The sequence below is a fragment of the Simochromis diagramma genome, unplaced genomic scaffold (genome assembly GCF_900408965.1).
Source record: "Simochromis diagramma unplaced genomic scaffold, fSimDia1.1 OVJJ01000308.1, whole genome shotgun sequence".
NCBI classification, from domain to species: Eukaryota; Metazoa; Chordata; class Actinopteri; order Cichliformes; family Cichlidae; genus Simochromis; species Simochromis diagramma.
Window position 1 is genome coordinate 1427766 of NW_024386785.1, and position 16034 is coordinate 1443799.

At 42.1% G+C, this 16034-nt stretch overlaps 1 protein-coding gene across 2 annotated transcripts in view; it reads left to right on the plus strand.

Moving 5' to 3' along the window:
• slc6a8 (solute carrier family 6 member 8) overlaps window positions 1-16034 on the plus strand; it is a 40473-nt gene that overhangs the window by 17042 nt on the left and 7397 nt on the right. For both annotated transcript variants that reach the window (XM_040022698.1, XM_040022699.1), the window contains 9 exons: window positions 1007-1277; window positions 2046-2178; window positions 9846-9980; window positions 10489-10592; window positions 10793-10917; window positions 14606-14718; window positions 15048-15185; window positions 15402-15504; window positions 15829-15929. In XM_040022698.1, the coding sequence (XP_039878632.1) occupies window positions 1007-1277; window positions 2046-2178; window positions 9846-9980; window positions 10489-10592; window positions 10793-10917; window positions 14606-14718; window positions 15048-15185; window positions 15402-15504; window positions 15829-15929 (1223 nt within the window). The remainder of the gene's footprint in view (window positions 1-1006; window positions 1278-2045; window positions 2179-9845; window positions 9981-10488; window positions 10593-10792; window positions 10918-14605; window positions 14719-15047; window positions 15186-15401; window positions 15505-15828; window positions 15930-16034) is intronic.

Genomic DNA, 16034 nt, shown 5'->3' on the forward strand with positions numbered 1-16034 from the left:
TTGTTTGTTTGTAGTCACTGAAAAATCCTGTGTGATCAGATGTCGTCCTCACACAGAAACTGTGGGTTTTTCAGGTTAGACCGTTACATGTGTGTTGGATGTGGTTCAGTTTATTGTTGGTCGACAGAAAGAAAACACGTGGTGCTGGGATGTGGGCCACCTTCAGCTTGTGTTCAGTTTAATAGATAGAGATCAATAGTAGAGTTCATTTAATTCACAGTGCAGTCTGGATTTTACTGACACGCATAAACTCAGAAATGTTTGTACAAACAGAAACTGAAATTATGAAATAATTATTTATTGTGCAATGAAAGTCATCAAATGTACAAGAATAGAAACAAAAATGTTCTGTTGTGTGCTTCAGTCTTTGTATACTTTATATATAGCAGCAGTCGGATGGTTTATACAGGCTGAAGACCAACAGTGTTTAACAGTGTGTAAGAATAGTCACACAAAAACTACAAAGTATAAAAGATAAGAGAATTTAATAAGCCAGGCCTGCGTCAGATTGGCGACTTGTCCAGTAGCCTGCCCCTCAGGCTGTGGTAGCTGGGCTAGCCTCCCACACGACCCTGATGAGGATAAGCAAAAGAGGATGGATGGATAGTTCAACATCATAACACACGTTTCAGTGAAGTGCATGCATGCATGCATGCATGCAGTTGCAGGCTAGCTCTCAGTGCCCCGCAGTGTCAGAGAAGATTAGGAAAATATCTTTGATGCATTTACAGAAGAAACAACCAAAACAGTTTTTTCAGGATCTGTTGCTAAATGACACATTTTCTTTGATTAACCAGGAGAAAGTATGAGTGAGCATCTTTATGCATCATACACCAGCAAAAAAAAGAAAAAAGAAGAAGCTGTAAATGGTGACTAGACTTTAATGACCCCAGTCAGCACAAATAGAAACAAAGAGCTTTAATGAGCTTATGCTTTCATCTCTTTCTGTTAATAAACGTGTTGTTTTCCACCTGCTAAACTCTCCCTGTGCTCTCGTCCTCTGCAGGTCTGGGTTATGCCTCCATGGTGATTGTGTTTTTCTGTAACACCTACTACATCATGGTGCTGGCCTGGGGCTTCTACTACCTGATCAAGTCCTTCACCGCCACGCTCCCGTGGTCCTCCTGCAACAACGAGTGGAACACGCCCAGCTGCATCGAGATCTTCCATCACCAAGACTGCAAAAACGCCAGCTTTGCCAACATCACCATCGGCAGCAGCAACATGACCTGCGCCGACCTGGCCGACGCGCGATCGCCCATCATCGAGTTCTGGGAGTGAGTTTTAAATCTGAATGTTTCCAACTATTTCCTATTACTGAGGTTTGTTTTATAGAATATTCACAGAAGTATTTGTGACGTGTTTTAATGGCTGAATGCAGCTGAGAGCCACAGACTAAGCAGGGAGGTAAGAATTAGAGATGGACTAACACATTGTTGGTGTGAATGTGATGACAGAGAAAATAACAGCAGACGTGTCCTGTAGTTATAGGTGAGAATGAGGCGCTCACAGATGTGACGTGCAGCTTGTGAAGCTTGCAGCTCCTTTAATGGCCACTGGAGCTATTTTCAGCTCTTCGATCATGATGAAGGCTCACATGTGCTCCTGTTTGTGGTGAGGCTGTGTCGTCCTGGCACCTTATTAACACAACAGAGCAGCTAATGAGGTGAAGAGATGTTTGTCAGATGACTGAGCTCGTTAGATTTTCAGTTTCGAGTCAGTCAGCAGCGCGCCGGCTCTGAGGAACGAGGTGGCGATGATGTTAAAAGACTGTGAATGTTGTAGGAAGCGCTGCTGCTCTCAGCCAAATATAGAGTGGTGTGTGTGTGTGTGTGTGTGTGTGTGTGTGTGTGTGTGTGTGTGTGTGTGTGTGTGTGTGTGTGTGTGTGTGTGTGTGTGTGTGTGTGAGAGAGAAAATAGGCCCCCTTTAGTCTTTTTTTTAACATCTGCACAGTGTTTTCCGCCAGCTGTCTTTGGCTCCCGTGGAAAGCACAGATCTGCTCTGTGACTCTGACGCTGGGCTCTTTGTGATCTTCTCTGCGCAGAAACAAAGTGTTGAACATCTCGTCTGGTCTGGACGAACCGGGGAAGATGAACTGGGAGCTCATTTTGTGTCTGATGGCTGTCTGGGTTCTGGTTTACTTCTGCGTCTGGAAGGGAGTCAAATCCACCGGGAAGGTAAAACGTTGTTTTTTAAATGGAGTCCCAACCTGTGTCTAGCACTTTGTCACCTTCCCTGTTATATAACATATTAATATTATTATTATTAACTGAGGATCAGATCAGAACATCTGCATGTGAATGAGTCTGTGTCCAGATTATTATAACGAACCAAAACCAATTAAAAATCATAACTAGATGTGGAAAAAAAAAAAACCCACATCCAGCCTGAAGAGGCTTTGGTGCATCTTCGATGTCTCACATCGATTGTTGTCTTGTCTGAATTGTTTAAATTCTGCACCCATCAAACACACCCTACAATACTTTTATATACCACCCAAAGAGACTAACACTAAACATGTTTGCTCAGCACAAAAGTGAACTGAAACGAGCAAACCCACTCTGGAAACTAACACAACTGACAATGAATCAAAGTCAAGACGTCAGAATAAAATCACAATAACAAATTTAAAAAACCCACAAAACTTAAACAACTCCGGTCGGTGTCCCAGGAAAAGTTTACACAGTTAAGAATAAACAGAAAAGTCCCACGAAGGACACACAAACTGAAACGTGTCGAACAAGTAAACGTTAAAAATGTGTTCCAGTTTAACCTTCGAGTGACCGAGTCAGCTTGTTGGGACATTTTTAATCATCAGAACGTTTCCTGCCGCCAAGCTGGTAAGTTGGACGATGAAATGAAACGGCTATGATAAACATAAAGTAGAAAGTGCTGCAGGAAGAAAGGGAACATGTTTAATGTCCTTTATGAACCCTTTCAGTCATTTTAGTCGCTATGGTGATTTGTTTGCTTCACGATCAGGAAATAGACTCGATCTTGAGTGCTTGAAGAGAAAGTAGCTGGACTCCTCTTTGTCTCGTGATGTTTGACTAACAGCTGATGGAGACTCCCAGTATTTATCCCTGTCACCGGGGAAAAGTGCTCAGACTCGCTGTAGATGGCTCATGGTTTGTTTAATAAGCCGCCATCTTTGCTCATCACTTGTCCTTCACAGTGGACATAGATGCCCCTCTTTACTCCTCAAACCATCTTCCCAGTTTTAAATTAAAACAATTTAGCATCTTCAAGAGAGTGTCCTCTCTCCTTAAAGGTCAGATTGAGTCATTCTCATAGATTTTTTTTTTTAAAATTTGCAATAAAACTGAAGATACGGAGATCTTGTCTGACTTTAAAAAGCCACTGTTTGAATAATTCTTTACAAAAAGAAGTCGAACAGAGAAGACTTAGTGCTTCCTGTTGTCATCCATGTCCCCTAACTAAGACAATATGTGTGAAACTTTGTTCCCTGAAACTAACTGACCATCCTGAGTTAAAATGTCATTACCACATCACACTGTGACGATCAGGAAGGTGGAAAAAATACGGGACTGTTCCTTTAAAACTACAGCCTTCAAACGACATGTGTGTGTCATCGGCTTGTGATGACGAGACTGTACACGGTGCCGTCAGATGGCAGGCTAAGAGTTGCTATGACTACCCTAGAGGTAATGGTGGTGGGGAGGAGAGTGTGGGGGTGTGTGAGGTGGCGGCATGTGATTGGTTGTCTGGTAGGAGGGCAGCTGACTGCAGTGGGACGTGACTGAGAGCCACTCGGAGAGCGAATGTCCCCCTTTCCTGTACTGTAGGAAAACTCCACTCGGGGACAAACGGGGACATAAAAAATCTGTCCTGGAATTCGACCCAGATCAGCAGCGCAGGAGCACCAAGCTCTCTCTGCATCACTGATAACCATACAGATGATTTAGCTATGAAATCACACAAACTTCATTTAAAAATTTTAAATGGTTCAAAAAAACCATTCTCACTAAAGTTCAACACACAGAACTCTGTAGTTATTCAGATAGTCAAAATGATCTAAACAATTAAAGATTTCATTTTCTTGTTTTATTTTCGCCCAAAAACAGAGTGTACTTTATGTAAACAAGGTCTGGTGGCCCTAAAATGTATAATGTAGGCTAAGTTTTGTGTTAATGTGTTGGTCTTAAGTAAAACTAAGGTGTAACACTGAATTGATTGACAATTTATATTTTAAAAAACACTCAAATGAAGTGGGGACATTTTTGACCCCTGAGGACCACAGGTGCATGGAAATCGGGAGGACATTATGAGGGTTAAACAGCACCTTTAAAAAGAGAGTAAGGTGGGGCCTTTAAGGTCTGGACAAAAATAAAGACGAGACAGGAACAGAAAGAGAGAAGGACAAAGAAACTGTGCTGGAGTTGGTGAAGCCCCCAACCACGTAGAAAGTTTTCTACATGAGGGAAAACTACTAAATGTGCATAAACACCTAACAGTAACACAGCTCACTGTTACCAGTTAGAGGCCCAGAGGATCTTATTAGCCACGGCTGCGGGGGAACACCCTTCAGAGTGGCCACGCCCCTAATCCAATTATCCAGGTTAAGTTATTACAAATAAATGAACCTTTGAAAGAGTAAACATGTTTATTTTTACTGTAAGGTTAGATATTTCAGCACTGCTGGAGTCTGCCTCAAGTGGCCATGAGAGGAACTGCATTTTTGGTGGCTTTGATTTTCTTTTGACCCTGATTGGTTGTTTGGTCAGCAGTAGGATGATGTGTCGTCTCTTTTGGTCGAGTGTACCAAATGATGAAGATGCCAGAAAGGAGGAAATCCAATATTAGGGCAAAGAGAAGAAAGAGTAGCTAGTTTGCTAGTGTCTCCTGAGGGAAATGTTACCCAGCCTTCTGGTTTGCACTGAGATTCATGACTGTGGTTTCCTAAAGATTACAGAGGACCTGTTATTCTATGACTGTGCACAATGTTTTGAACATGAGCAGAAATCCTTGTGAAAGACCTCTGGTGTATAAAAGTGCACTTCTCATAAAATAAAACTAAATGTAACATTGAGGCAAACAGCTGCCAAACAGAAGCAGCCTGACATCAGAGCCTCTGACGCTGGAAGCAGACAAACACAAATGAGCACAGAGGAGTGAGTCACGCCTGTTCGTGTGCCGACTTGGCAGGAATAATATTAAATGAGAATAGATGAGAATAAATATTTGAAAGCCTGAGTGCATGACTGCCATTTATCCCAAAACACCACCGCTGATGCACAGACAGAACTTTATGATACATACTCATAAAGTTTAGAAACAGAGCAGCCCTTTGAATGGCTGTTATCATTCCTGCATCACCAGCAGGCTGGCTCTTTCATAAACAAGGAGGCTAATGAGTTTTAATGACTTTAATTCATGGTGGACCTGATGGTAAACTAAACGGGAATAATGGGAATGAGAAATGAGTGTTTCTCCTTTGAAAGATGAACAAACGTCTCTCCAGGTAAGCAGGAAAGGTGACATAGATTCGGTGACTATGTGACCCAGGTGGCATCTTTGGCTGCCTGGTTACTGTATTTGGTTTGGGTTAAATTGGGCCCTTTTACAGCAATGACAACGTATTCCCAAGCACCAGCTTCAAGGTCATGATAGTGACGACTTCAAGTAGGTTTTATATGCACTTGAGTACATAACCTCTTCAGATTCTCACCATTATCTGGACTGCTCTCCATTTATCATTAATTGGAAAGGATGATAGGACACTTTTTGAAGTACAAGCACAGGTACACCAAGTGTCTTCTCTCTATGGGACGGCAGATAAGAGGTATTCAAGGAGCTGATAACTTAGAGTACATAACAAACCATCCAAAATTTATTTTGAGCACCAAGGATCTGATTTTTAATGCACATAAGTTAAAGGAAGAACTTAAAGTCTTACAGAAGATATGCAAATGCTGTTTTTGTTAATCTCTTACAGTAAAATTGTGAATCTCTTGATGTCTGATGTTAACAGGACAAATAACAGAAAAACCATCAGGATACAGGATGGATTTAACTGGAACCCACAAATAGAACTTTTTCACCTTAAAAGGTTTTTAATATTTTCTTTGTATGTTTTAAAATAAAACTTCATGGTGTTAAAAAGTCTGAGATCAACACTGAAAACTCTGCTGTTTTCTATTTGTTTCGCTTTAATCCCAAAATATTTACTTCCTGCTGAAAACGCCAGCTGACCGTTAAGTCTTTGACAGATCTGGAAGAATTTCAGGATATCCCGCTGTTTGCTCCACCCCCTTTTTCCTTTAATGTCAGCAGTATTAGAGCTGCACGAACAGTACCAGCTCTAATCATGTTGCCCTTGCACGATCTGACAACAAAATAAAACTACTTCTGCAAGCGCAGAAAACCGCAGGCGATATTCTACAGCTGATTCATTTGGACTGTGTTGTGATTTAGAGGTAAAGTGTGTCTGATGTGCTAAAAACAGGAAGCTGGCATCTGATATGATCCATCTCCACCTCCTGGCTTCTCCGCTGTGTTTGTGCTGTTGGAGCCTTTTGAAGCATTTTTAATGGAATCATCTCTTGGCTGGCTGTGCAGCAAAAACATCTGTGCTTGCAGTTCAAATGCAGAATCCAGAACCAATGGGTGGTGTCACAGTGGCTATGCCCCCCCTTATACACAGTATCTGGCTCCAAGGAGCTTCTTGTGATGTCAGGAGTGTTTTTAGAGTTCAGGTGTGCAGGAAAGCCCAAACGAGCCAGCACGCTTTGGTTTTTACGCAGTTCTCCGAAGCTTTTAGTTGTGTTACAGCTCTGCTTTGGATCCAGGGTTTGAGAACTTTGTGCACCACCCTTTTACTAACTTTCAGTCCAACAAGAAAAGTTCCTCTTTTCTCTGAATAACAGTCAGACTTGTGACACTTTCTCTTAGTTCTGCTTTAAACGCAGGGCACGGGTGTTATCTGAGCGCTGCTTCAGTGGAAGGGCTCAGACTTATTTCATTGATTACCTGGAAACAGAGACCAAGACTTCTTTTGTTTCTGGATATTTTCATTTATTTCTGTGTTTACATAAAAATGTGACAGACCTTTTATGTGCTCACAGACTTTTTGACCCAGAGAACAAAGGGAAGTGAATCATGCTCTTTGAAAACTAACCAGCTGCTGTTAGGTGGTGTTAAAAGCGTGATTAATGGGAAGAACATCTAACAGTGTAGGAGTGTTTCTGAAAAGCTGGAACACAGTGTTGCTGTCGAGTTAAAGGTCGTCATAACAAGCAAACACACATCAGTTTTGTTATTACTCCATTTTGAAAAGGAAATCACACTAAGCTGCTGCAAAACTAGAGCACGTAAACCGCATTAACCTCTGACACACATCTGTAAACACACACTCGCACACCCTCGACACACTCGTTCCCAGGATCAGATAAATGGCTTTTTCTTCTCTTTTTTTTTTCTTGTTTTCACTGCTTCAGTTTAGGGTGTTGCCAAAATGACCCAATCAAAAACAGCTTCACTTATCAGACTGAGCATGTGCAGTAGAAACCTCTGCGCTCACCTGAATAGAGACGAATCCAGCGGCTTGTTTCTGTGTTGCATTCATGAACCCCGTGTCCTCATATTATCTGGGTCAGCTGTGTCTTCACAGCAGTTTGATGAAGTGAATGTAGAAGATGTTCAGTGAAAGGGCTTTTAAGTCCGCAGGCTGGACTCTGCAGGAACTTCCTGTTGGTTTTTATTTAATTATAGATAGAAATGTTCTGCCGTGATCCGGGTCAGGTTGCAGAGATACCCAGACCTCCTCCAACTCTTTAGGGTGGGGTTCCCAAACTAGCAGCGGCTCTACTTTGAGCACCTCACGAATGAAAGATCATCCACACAGGATGAGAGTAGTAGTGACGTAGCAACCGTAGACCATGTGATGTGAGTAAAAATCTGAGGAAAGAAGAGCGGGCGGGTCCAAAGTTAACGTTTTCTCTATGTTGAGGTAGGCAGCTGCCAGCGAGACATGGTGACAGTGCTGATTCAGTTATGATGGGGGGTAAATACACTAAAGAGCTGCCTGCAGAACTAGAGCCTGGGATGTCTGCTAGCAAGGAGATACATGAAGAAGTAAGAGCGCTGATGCTTTCCAGAGGAAGCTGTTTTCACGCTTGTACTCTGAGTCTTATTGTTTGGTCACGCTGCAACCAGGCTGTGACAGTTCATTTCTTACACGGTGAAGAGAAGAAAGTTTGTTTTGGTCCCTTAAATGTGAAAAACACTCAAAACCAAATCCTGACATGTTAGTTTTGGGACACAGGTTCACACGGTGTGACCTAAACGTCGAGCTCCATTCATGGGGTAGTTTACACACATACGGTATCTCTTATGTAACAGTCTGTGTGTGTTTGTGTTTTTAGTCTCATGGCAAGTCAAGCCACGTTCGCAGGGCTCTCAGTACCACCAGAAACATTATCTGCTGTTTGTCTTCAGCAGGAGGCTGAAAGCTGAGCATCAGGTCAGAGCAGGGCGAGACAGCCTGAGACACACAGAGAGAAAAGAGAGAGAGACAGACAGCCAATCCAGTCACAAAGGCAAGATGTCTGCTCTTAAAGGAAACATTCGTTTGAATTATTTTTAAAAACCCACATTTAATTGGGCGTAATGTTCGACTTTTTCATTGTAGATATTAATCTTGTTTACAGTAAAGTAAACAGGCAGAGCAGACAGTAGAGACGAGTTCTGACATGATTATGTGCTTGACTGAAGTGTGACCTCGGAGTATTTGATAGTGAGAAATGCCCACAGTCACCTTCGGCCCCAGAAAATAAGATCGCAGTGGGATTAAAGCTGAAGTGGAGTCTTGGATATGTGGAGCCACAAACAGACCCCTGGGTGATGGCGCGGTGGCTACATGCATGTTTTGTCTTTGTTACTATGAACATGTTTCTGTTACACCCTTGTCCTTACATCCAGAGATTTCTCTCTTTAGTGTCACGTGACTGTCGGATGAACAGGCTTCTTTAAAAGACCCAAAGTGAGACGACTCGTTAGCAAACCGGCCTACAGATCCTGGCATTAATCATGCTGCATATACAGAGATCTGTTGATTTATCAGTGCGATCAAATTTATATCAGTTTACATAAAAGTATCAGGATTAAAAGAACTCACCGTGATGAACGAATGCAATGAAAATGAGAATAATATGCCAGAAATGGCTGAATAAGCAGAAGATCAAAAGGTCATGTGCGAGCTTTAAAAATATGACTCGCTTTGAGAAAAGTTTCAAACAGACGACTGAAATGTTTTTTCTGATTCCTTAACACACTGAACCGAACGACCTGAGCTTCACACTGTGAGTGTGCGTCAACCTGAGAAGGTGCTCCGCTGTGATTGCACTGACACTCGACCCTAACTGGGACCCGGCGCTCTCCGTGGTGCTGAAATGCCACATTCCTCCGTGTGTGTGTTCTGTCTCAGCAGGTCTCAGATCAGGTTCATTTTGCTTTCCTCTCATTTGTTTTCGTTACCTGATTCTCATGGATTTTTTTTTTTTAATGGCAGAAACCCCCTGGAGATTTTTAGGTCAGGAAACAAAACCCCTTCTTCTTCATTCCCCCTATGTAACACAAATTCACTTACCTGATTTTGATTAGGTAAATGAATTTGTGTTACTCCAATTCTGCAAACATAAAACCGTCAAACGCACGAAAGTTCACTGTGCATTTATCTGCAGGTGAACAATGAGACGGTGTAACCTGCTTGTTTCACAGGCAGGTGATTAAAAACAGACAAAGAGTTTCTAGTTGAAGCTTTGACAGACTGGTGGATTCAGTGAAAATAGTGTGTGTGTTTTATGATAGTATGGTTGTGTTTCAGATTGTGTACTTCACGGCCACCTTTCCCTACGTGGTCCTCATCATCCTGCTGGTCAGAGGGGTGACCCTGCCCGGAGCCTATGATGGCATCATGTACTACATCAAACCCAACTGGTCCAAACTGGAGGAGGCTCAGGTCAGTTCATCATCCTGAAATCTCACTTACAGGCAGACTTTGTCATTGCATGGGCCAGTTTGAATCACTGGGCCTGTCCTTCTGATATTAAAGGGTCTTCATTATAAAATTATGAATTTTAGTTTTTGTCATGTGCGTTCATGGTGAATACACCAGCAGGATTGTCTTTAGGTTGTTTAGGTAGAAGTTTTAAACCTAATGTAGGGAGTAGAAAACCGAGATATTTGTGTTAAAACATAAAAGTAACAAAGTGGTGAAAAAAAGAAATACTAGAGTAAAGTACAGATACCTGCAGTATTTGTACTTCGTTACTTCGCTCCTCTGTTGGGGTGGGTGAAGCACCTGAAAGTGCACGAGTGGGAGGTTTAAATCCAGTTTTAGGCTGTCGGGCTGGCTGTTGTTTTTTATGGCTTGACCATCCAAGATGCTGCAGCGTTTGTCATCAATTATTGATCAGCTATTGTCATTAAATGTTTGCATCAAACATCAAACCCATGTGACTCCACAGGTGTGGATAGATGCTGGCACTCAGATCTTCTTCTCCTACGCCATCGGCCTTGGTGCTCTGACCGCTTTAGGCAGCTACAACCGCTTTAACAATGACTGCTACAAGTACGACACACACACACACACACACACACACACACACACACACACACACACACACACACACACACACACACACACACACACACTTCACCAACTCCTTCAACCTCAGTCATCATATCTAAACCCTGTAAATCTTTAAATTTACTCCACCTTAAACCTGATTGTGACCTTAAACGCCTTGTTTCCTCTCCTCTTCCTCACAGAGATGCCTTCATCTTGGCGCTCATAAACAGCGGGACAAGTTTCTTCGCTGGCTTTGTGGTGTTTTCTATTCTTGGCTTCATGGCTGCGGAGCAGGGAGTCGACATATCGCAGGTTGCTGAATCAGGTATTTACTCACACCGGACCTGTTCTAATAATTTCCTCCAATGCACTTTTTTATTCTTGGGCTCTATTTTACACGATTCACAGTGTAAATGATTATTTTAATACGCTGCCCTTCAGTAGACCTTCAGTTCATCTGCTGTTTTAGCTCCTCCCTATAAACGCTCTCAAAAAACTAACATCCATCTGATTGGCAAACTTCCAGAAGCCTACAGAGGGGCAGCACTGAGTACTGGTGTCCATGCTGCGCAGAAAGAAATAAGAGCAGGCTGAAGCCTGAGCTTTGAGCTCATGGGGATTACTTTTACATAAGTGCACAGTGCTATTTGAACCTTGAACCATGTTCAATATAAACATAGAACATAGTAACATTATACACGAAACATGAGATAAAAAAATCAGATCATCTAAACAAACGGTGTCGTTGGTGGTGCTCTCCTATTTCGACCCCAAAGCCTCTGAGGCTGGTTTAACAAAAATGCATCATACTGAGCTTTAAATATAGATGGTAACTGGACTGGTTCTTACATAGTGCTTTTCTACTCACTGAGCACTCAAAGCGCTTTATACAACTCCTGCAGTCACCCAATCACACAAGCACTTTATCTAAGGTTTTTTTTAGTGCTTCTATCTGACATTCACTCACATTCACACTCCGATGGGGCGCATCAGAGAGCAACATGGGGTTAGTATCGAACCACCAACCTTCCAGTGAGTAGGTGACCAGCTCTACCACCTGAGCTGCTGCCACCCCACTGTGCTTTGGTTTTCCAGCATAACGAGGGTAACTGTTATGCTGGAAGTCAGATTGTTAGTTGTAAAGACGGAGGATGAGCAGCATCTCTGTATCACTTCTCGGGAGGAGAAACGAGACCAAGAGAGTTTCACTGTAACGATGCATTAAATGCATTAAAATACAAAAAAAATATCCAAATCTTTACTCTCTGTCTCACACTTTTGGATGTGCTATACATGCATATAGAAGCAGTGCTTCCATCCACTGTGGTGCATGTTCCAGCTTTGATAATCCTTGTTTTAAGAGCCAATCACAATCCAGATTCTAGGAAAAACAGGAAGGGGAAAAAGCGTCAGGTCACATGAGGTCAGCTGATAATTGTGTAGCCTCGACGATTTCAAATGGTGGTTATAAAAATAATGATTACAGAAGGATTCACTGCACTGTAATGAAGACCTGAATGAACCTGTGTGTGTGTGTGTGTGTGTGTGTGTGTGTGTGTGTGTGTGCGCGTGTGTGTGCGCGTGTGTGTGCGTCAGACTCCAGCCAGCAGTGTGTGTATTAATAGCTAAGCATCACGTGACGTGGCATCACAAACACACCGTTATATTTAGCTTGTCCACAGAAGGCTGCAGCTCTGAGCGGCTGTTCGGATCAAAGCTTTTCATTCAAACTTAATGAAGACTTTATGTAACCACAGAGCTAATGTTTACAGCCAGGTGAGAATAGTCACATGACAGTTCTTTGGCTATTTACACCTGGCCTCTTCAGCCCCCAGATAAAGAGCAACAGTCCTGGTGGAGGCGTGGTTGTGATAAATATACAGTTTATGATAAAGGGCCAAGAATTCTGAAAACTGCAATAACTCAAGAACAAAGTGACGAGGATTTTCAGTTTGATGCTGTTGATGTGTTCAGGAGGCTGAGCTGTAACACTGTTAAACTAAAACTGATCATTTTTCCATCCATCCATCTGATGCCCGGATCTCCAGCTCTTCTGGAGGGATACTGAAGTGTTCCCGAGCCATCTGATAGACACGGTGTCAGCCTGCCCTTGATATTTCAACTCTCCCACTTGGAGCAGTAACTCCACCCTTTTCTGACAATCATACTCTGAGACTTGGAGGTGCTCAATCTTTCAGTCCGCTTCATTTCTGTTGTTCAGATTTATGAGCAGTTGAGAATATTTAGGTTCATTCAAGGTTCAATAACATCAGTGTTGCTGACTCACTGATTTATGGTTGTTATCGACCCTCTTATTTATGACTTTGGTCAGGTGAAAGCAGCGTGATCGATATTATTATGGAGATTTTTAAAAATTTCACTCTGGGCTGGTAATAATCAAAATGAGTTTTATTGTATTTCAATTTCTCATTCATAAATTTTCAAGCCTCAGAGGTTAAACCAACAACACTACAACAAAGCCCCATCCAAGGTGTGGCATTAAAAGCATCTTATTTTATCTAGTTGCTCTAATGGTAAAGTACAAGTTAAGATTATATATACACTTTATCCCAAATTATCATGCACTGTTTACCAGAAAAACTGGGATGCCAAATCAGTCAACACACCCTGTAAGAAACTAGCTTCAATAAGCTATAATAGCTCAATAAAAGTAATATAATAACGTTTAATAAAAAGGCTCAATAAGGTGAAACTTGTACAACAGAAAGGAGCTCGGACATACAGAAATAAAACTGCTTTATAAGTAAAAGATTAAATAACATTCAGTAGAACAACATTCAAACCAATCAATCGAATAAAGTTATTCTTTAATGTAAAACAAACAAATAAACTAAAACAAAACAGAAGCTGGATCGCTGTGTTCCTCTCTTGTGTGACTATAATGAGATGTGCATTAATGAGTTACTAAAGTCTTCATCATGTTCTCATTTCATCTGCCTGAAAATATTTTCGTGTACCTCTCAGGAATGGTGTGTGCGTGTGTGTGTGCGTCTGTGTGCGTGTGTGTGTGTCTGTGTCTGTGTGCGTCTGTGTCTGTGTGCGTCTGTGTGTGTGTGCGTCTGTGTGTGTGTGCGTCTGTGTGTGTGTGCGTCTGTGTGTGTGTGTGTCTGTGTGTGTGTGCGTCTGTGTGTGTGTGCGTCTGTGTGTGTGTGCGTCTGTGTGTGTGTGTGTCTGTGTGTGAGGACAGGAATCTTTTTATTTAATCTTGCTGTAAAAAGAACAAAAGTAAATCCAATTTACTGAATCCAATCTGACACGTCTATACTGGTTTAAAGTATTAGCATCACTGTTTGTGTGTGTGTGTGTGTGTGTGTGTGTGTGCGTGTGCGCAGTATTAACTGTCGGATTATTTAAGCGAGGCCTTTCACCTCGCATGCGACAGCTCTCCAGTGCATATTTCTGTGCTGCCTGATGAAACACGCCGTGCTTTGTCCTGCTGTAAATATTTGTACTGCACCTTTAATCTTTCTGCATATCAGCAAATTTATTTTGTGGTATTTGAAGCTGACCATAGCTGAGCAGATGAGACTTTTTCATAATCAGGACAAACAAGCATTTAAAGTAGAACAACCTACTTTCAAAGCTGGATGTTTTATGATGTTTCTGTTACAGCATGATGACGTCAGCCTGTTATTGCTTCATTGTGACATCGCAGAGTGTTGTGTTGAAAAAATAAAATGGGTGTTGTACAGCTCTCTCCGCGCCCTTTCATGTGATACAGTACGTGATATGGTCAAGTCAACCTTGATCGTGGACACTAACAATGACATCATGGTCAAACGCTTAGCCAACCAATTTCATATTTATGACTCTTTTCTTTTAATATTTATACTGTAGAGCCAGAAAATGAGCTGGTGGCGCTGCAGCTTTCAATTCTGCACACGTTACATCTTCTGTGCACATGTTGGAAAAACATGCTGTATGAGCCAAACCTTGAGCCGCATGTTAAAATCCTGTGAAGTCTCTGATGCCTGTGTTTGTGTGTGTTTCAGGTCCAGGTCTGGCCTTCATTGCATATCCGAAGGCAGTCAGTCTGATGCCGGTGGCCCCGCTGTGGGCGGCGCTCTTCTTCTTCATGCTGCTGCTGCTCGGACTGGACAGTCAGGTGACCAACACACTCTGTATCATACCTTTAATCAGCTGTGCATTTTCTCAATAAGTTTGCAGGAGTAACATGGAAATATAAATATATATAAATATGGGTGTCATGTGGTTATAAACTGAATTTATGATATTTCCCGCAGGATTTTGGTAAATGTTTAATAGATCAGTGGTCCTAATGCAGAGCCTTGGGGGACACCACAGAAGCAAATGATTGGAGAGAAATTTTAACTGGTTTTCAATATTTTACTTGTATTCAGCTTTATTCCTCCACTTCTGTTCAGCAAAGAGACACTGAAGACACTGTTTCTTTCTCCATGTTTGTCCCTGCAGTTTGTCGGGGTGGAGGGTTTTGTTACCGGGATTCTGGATCTGTTTCCTGGAAAGCATTATCATCGCTACAAAAGGGAGATCGCTGTGGCGATATGCTGTTTACTCTGCTTCATTATTGACCTCTCCATGGTGACACAGGTTGGATGAACAAAGACTTTTCCCTCAAAAATTTAAATTTGTGATGATTTATACCATTTTAAAATAAACTGTCTTTTCTTAGTAGCTCGTAGTAACAAAAATGAAAACGCATAACGTGTGAAGGAGCTTATGAGAGAACAAGAAACACTTCAGCTGATGAACTGGTTTACTAAATCGACACTGTTCACTGAGCCGTCTGTTCCTCTGTCTCTGCAGGGAGGGATGTACGTCTTCCAATTGTTTGACTACTATTCAGCCAGTGGGATGACTCTGTTGTGGCAAGCATTCTGGGAATGCATAGTAGTTGCCTGGGTCTACGGTATGTAATAAACACAAACACACAGTGTAGTGCTTCATAGCAACGTGATTGTAAATAGAGCCTTTGTGAAGTTTGTCAGTGAGGTAACCCATCTCAAAATAGGTCTGAAAATCATCTCAGATGATGTGATATTAGAGGTCACGGGTCAACGTGGTTTTTGTCACAAGCTAATATAAAATACAATATCACATATGTCAACAAAAGACTATTAAGCTATGTCATAGTGTGAATACAATCATGGAGAATTTCTAGTGTTTTATGACGTGAGTGGGGAAGAATCCGCAGCATCTTCCTGTCTTTGACTTGCTGATTAATGAACTGCAGGTGCTGACCGCTTCATGGATGATGTGGCTCGTATGATCGGCTACCGGCCCTTCCCCTGGATGAAGTGGTGCTGGTCTTTTATAACTCCATGTGTCTGCATAGTAAGACTGAACAACACTATCCCATCCAGAAATAGAAACCCACAACCACACACACCAGTTTTCCTCCAGGCTATCAGGCACTAATACCAGTTTATTAAGAGCAGA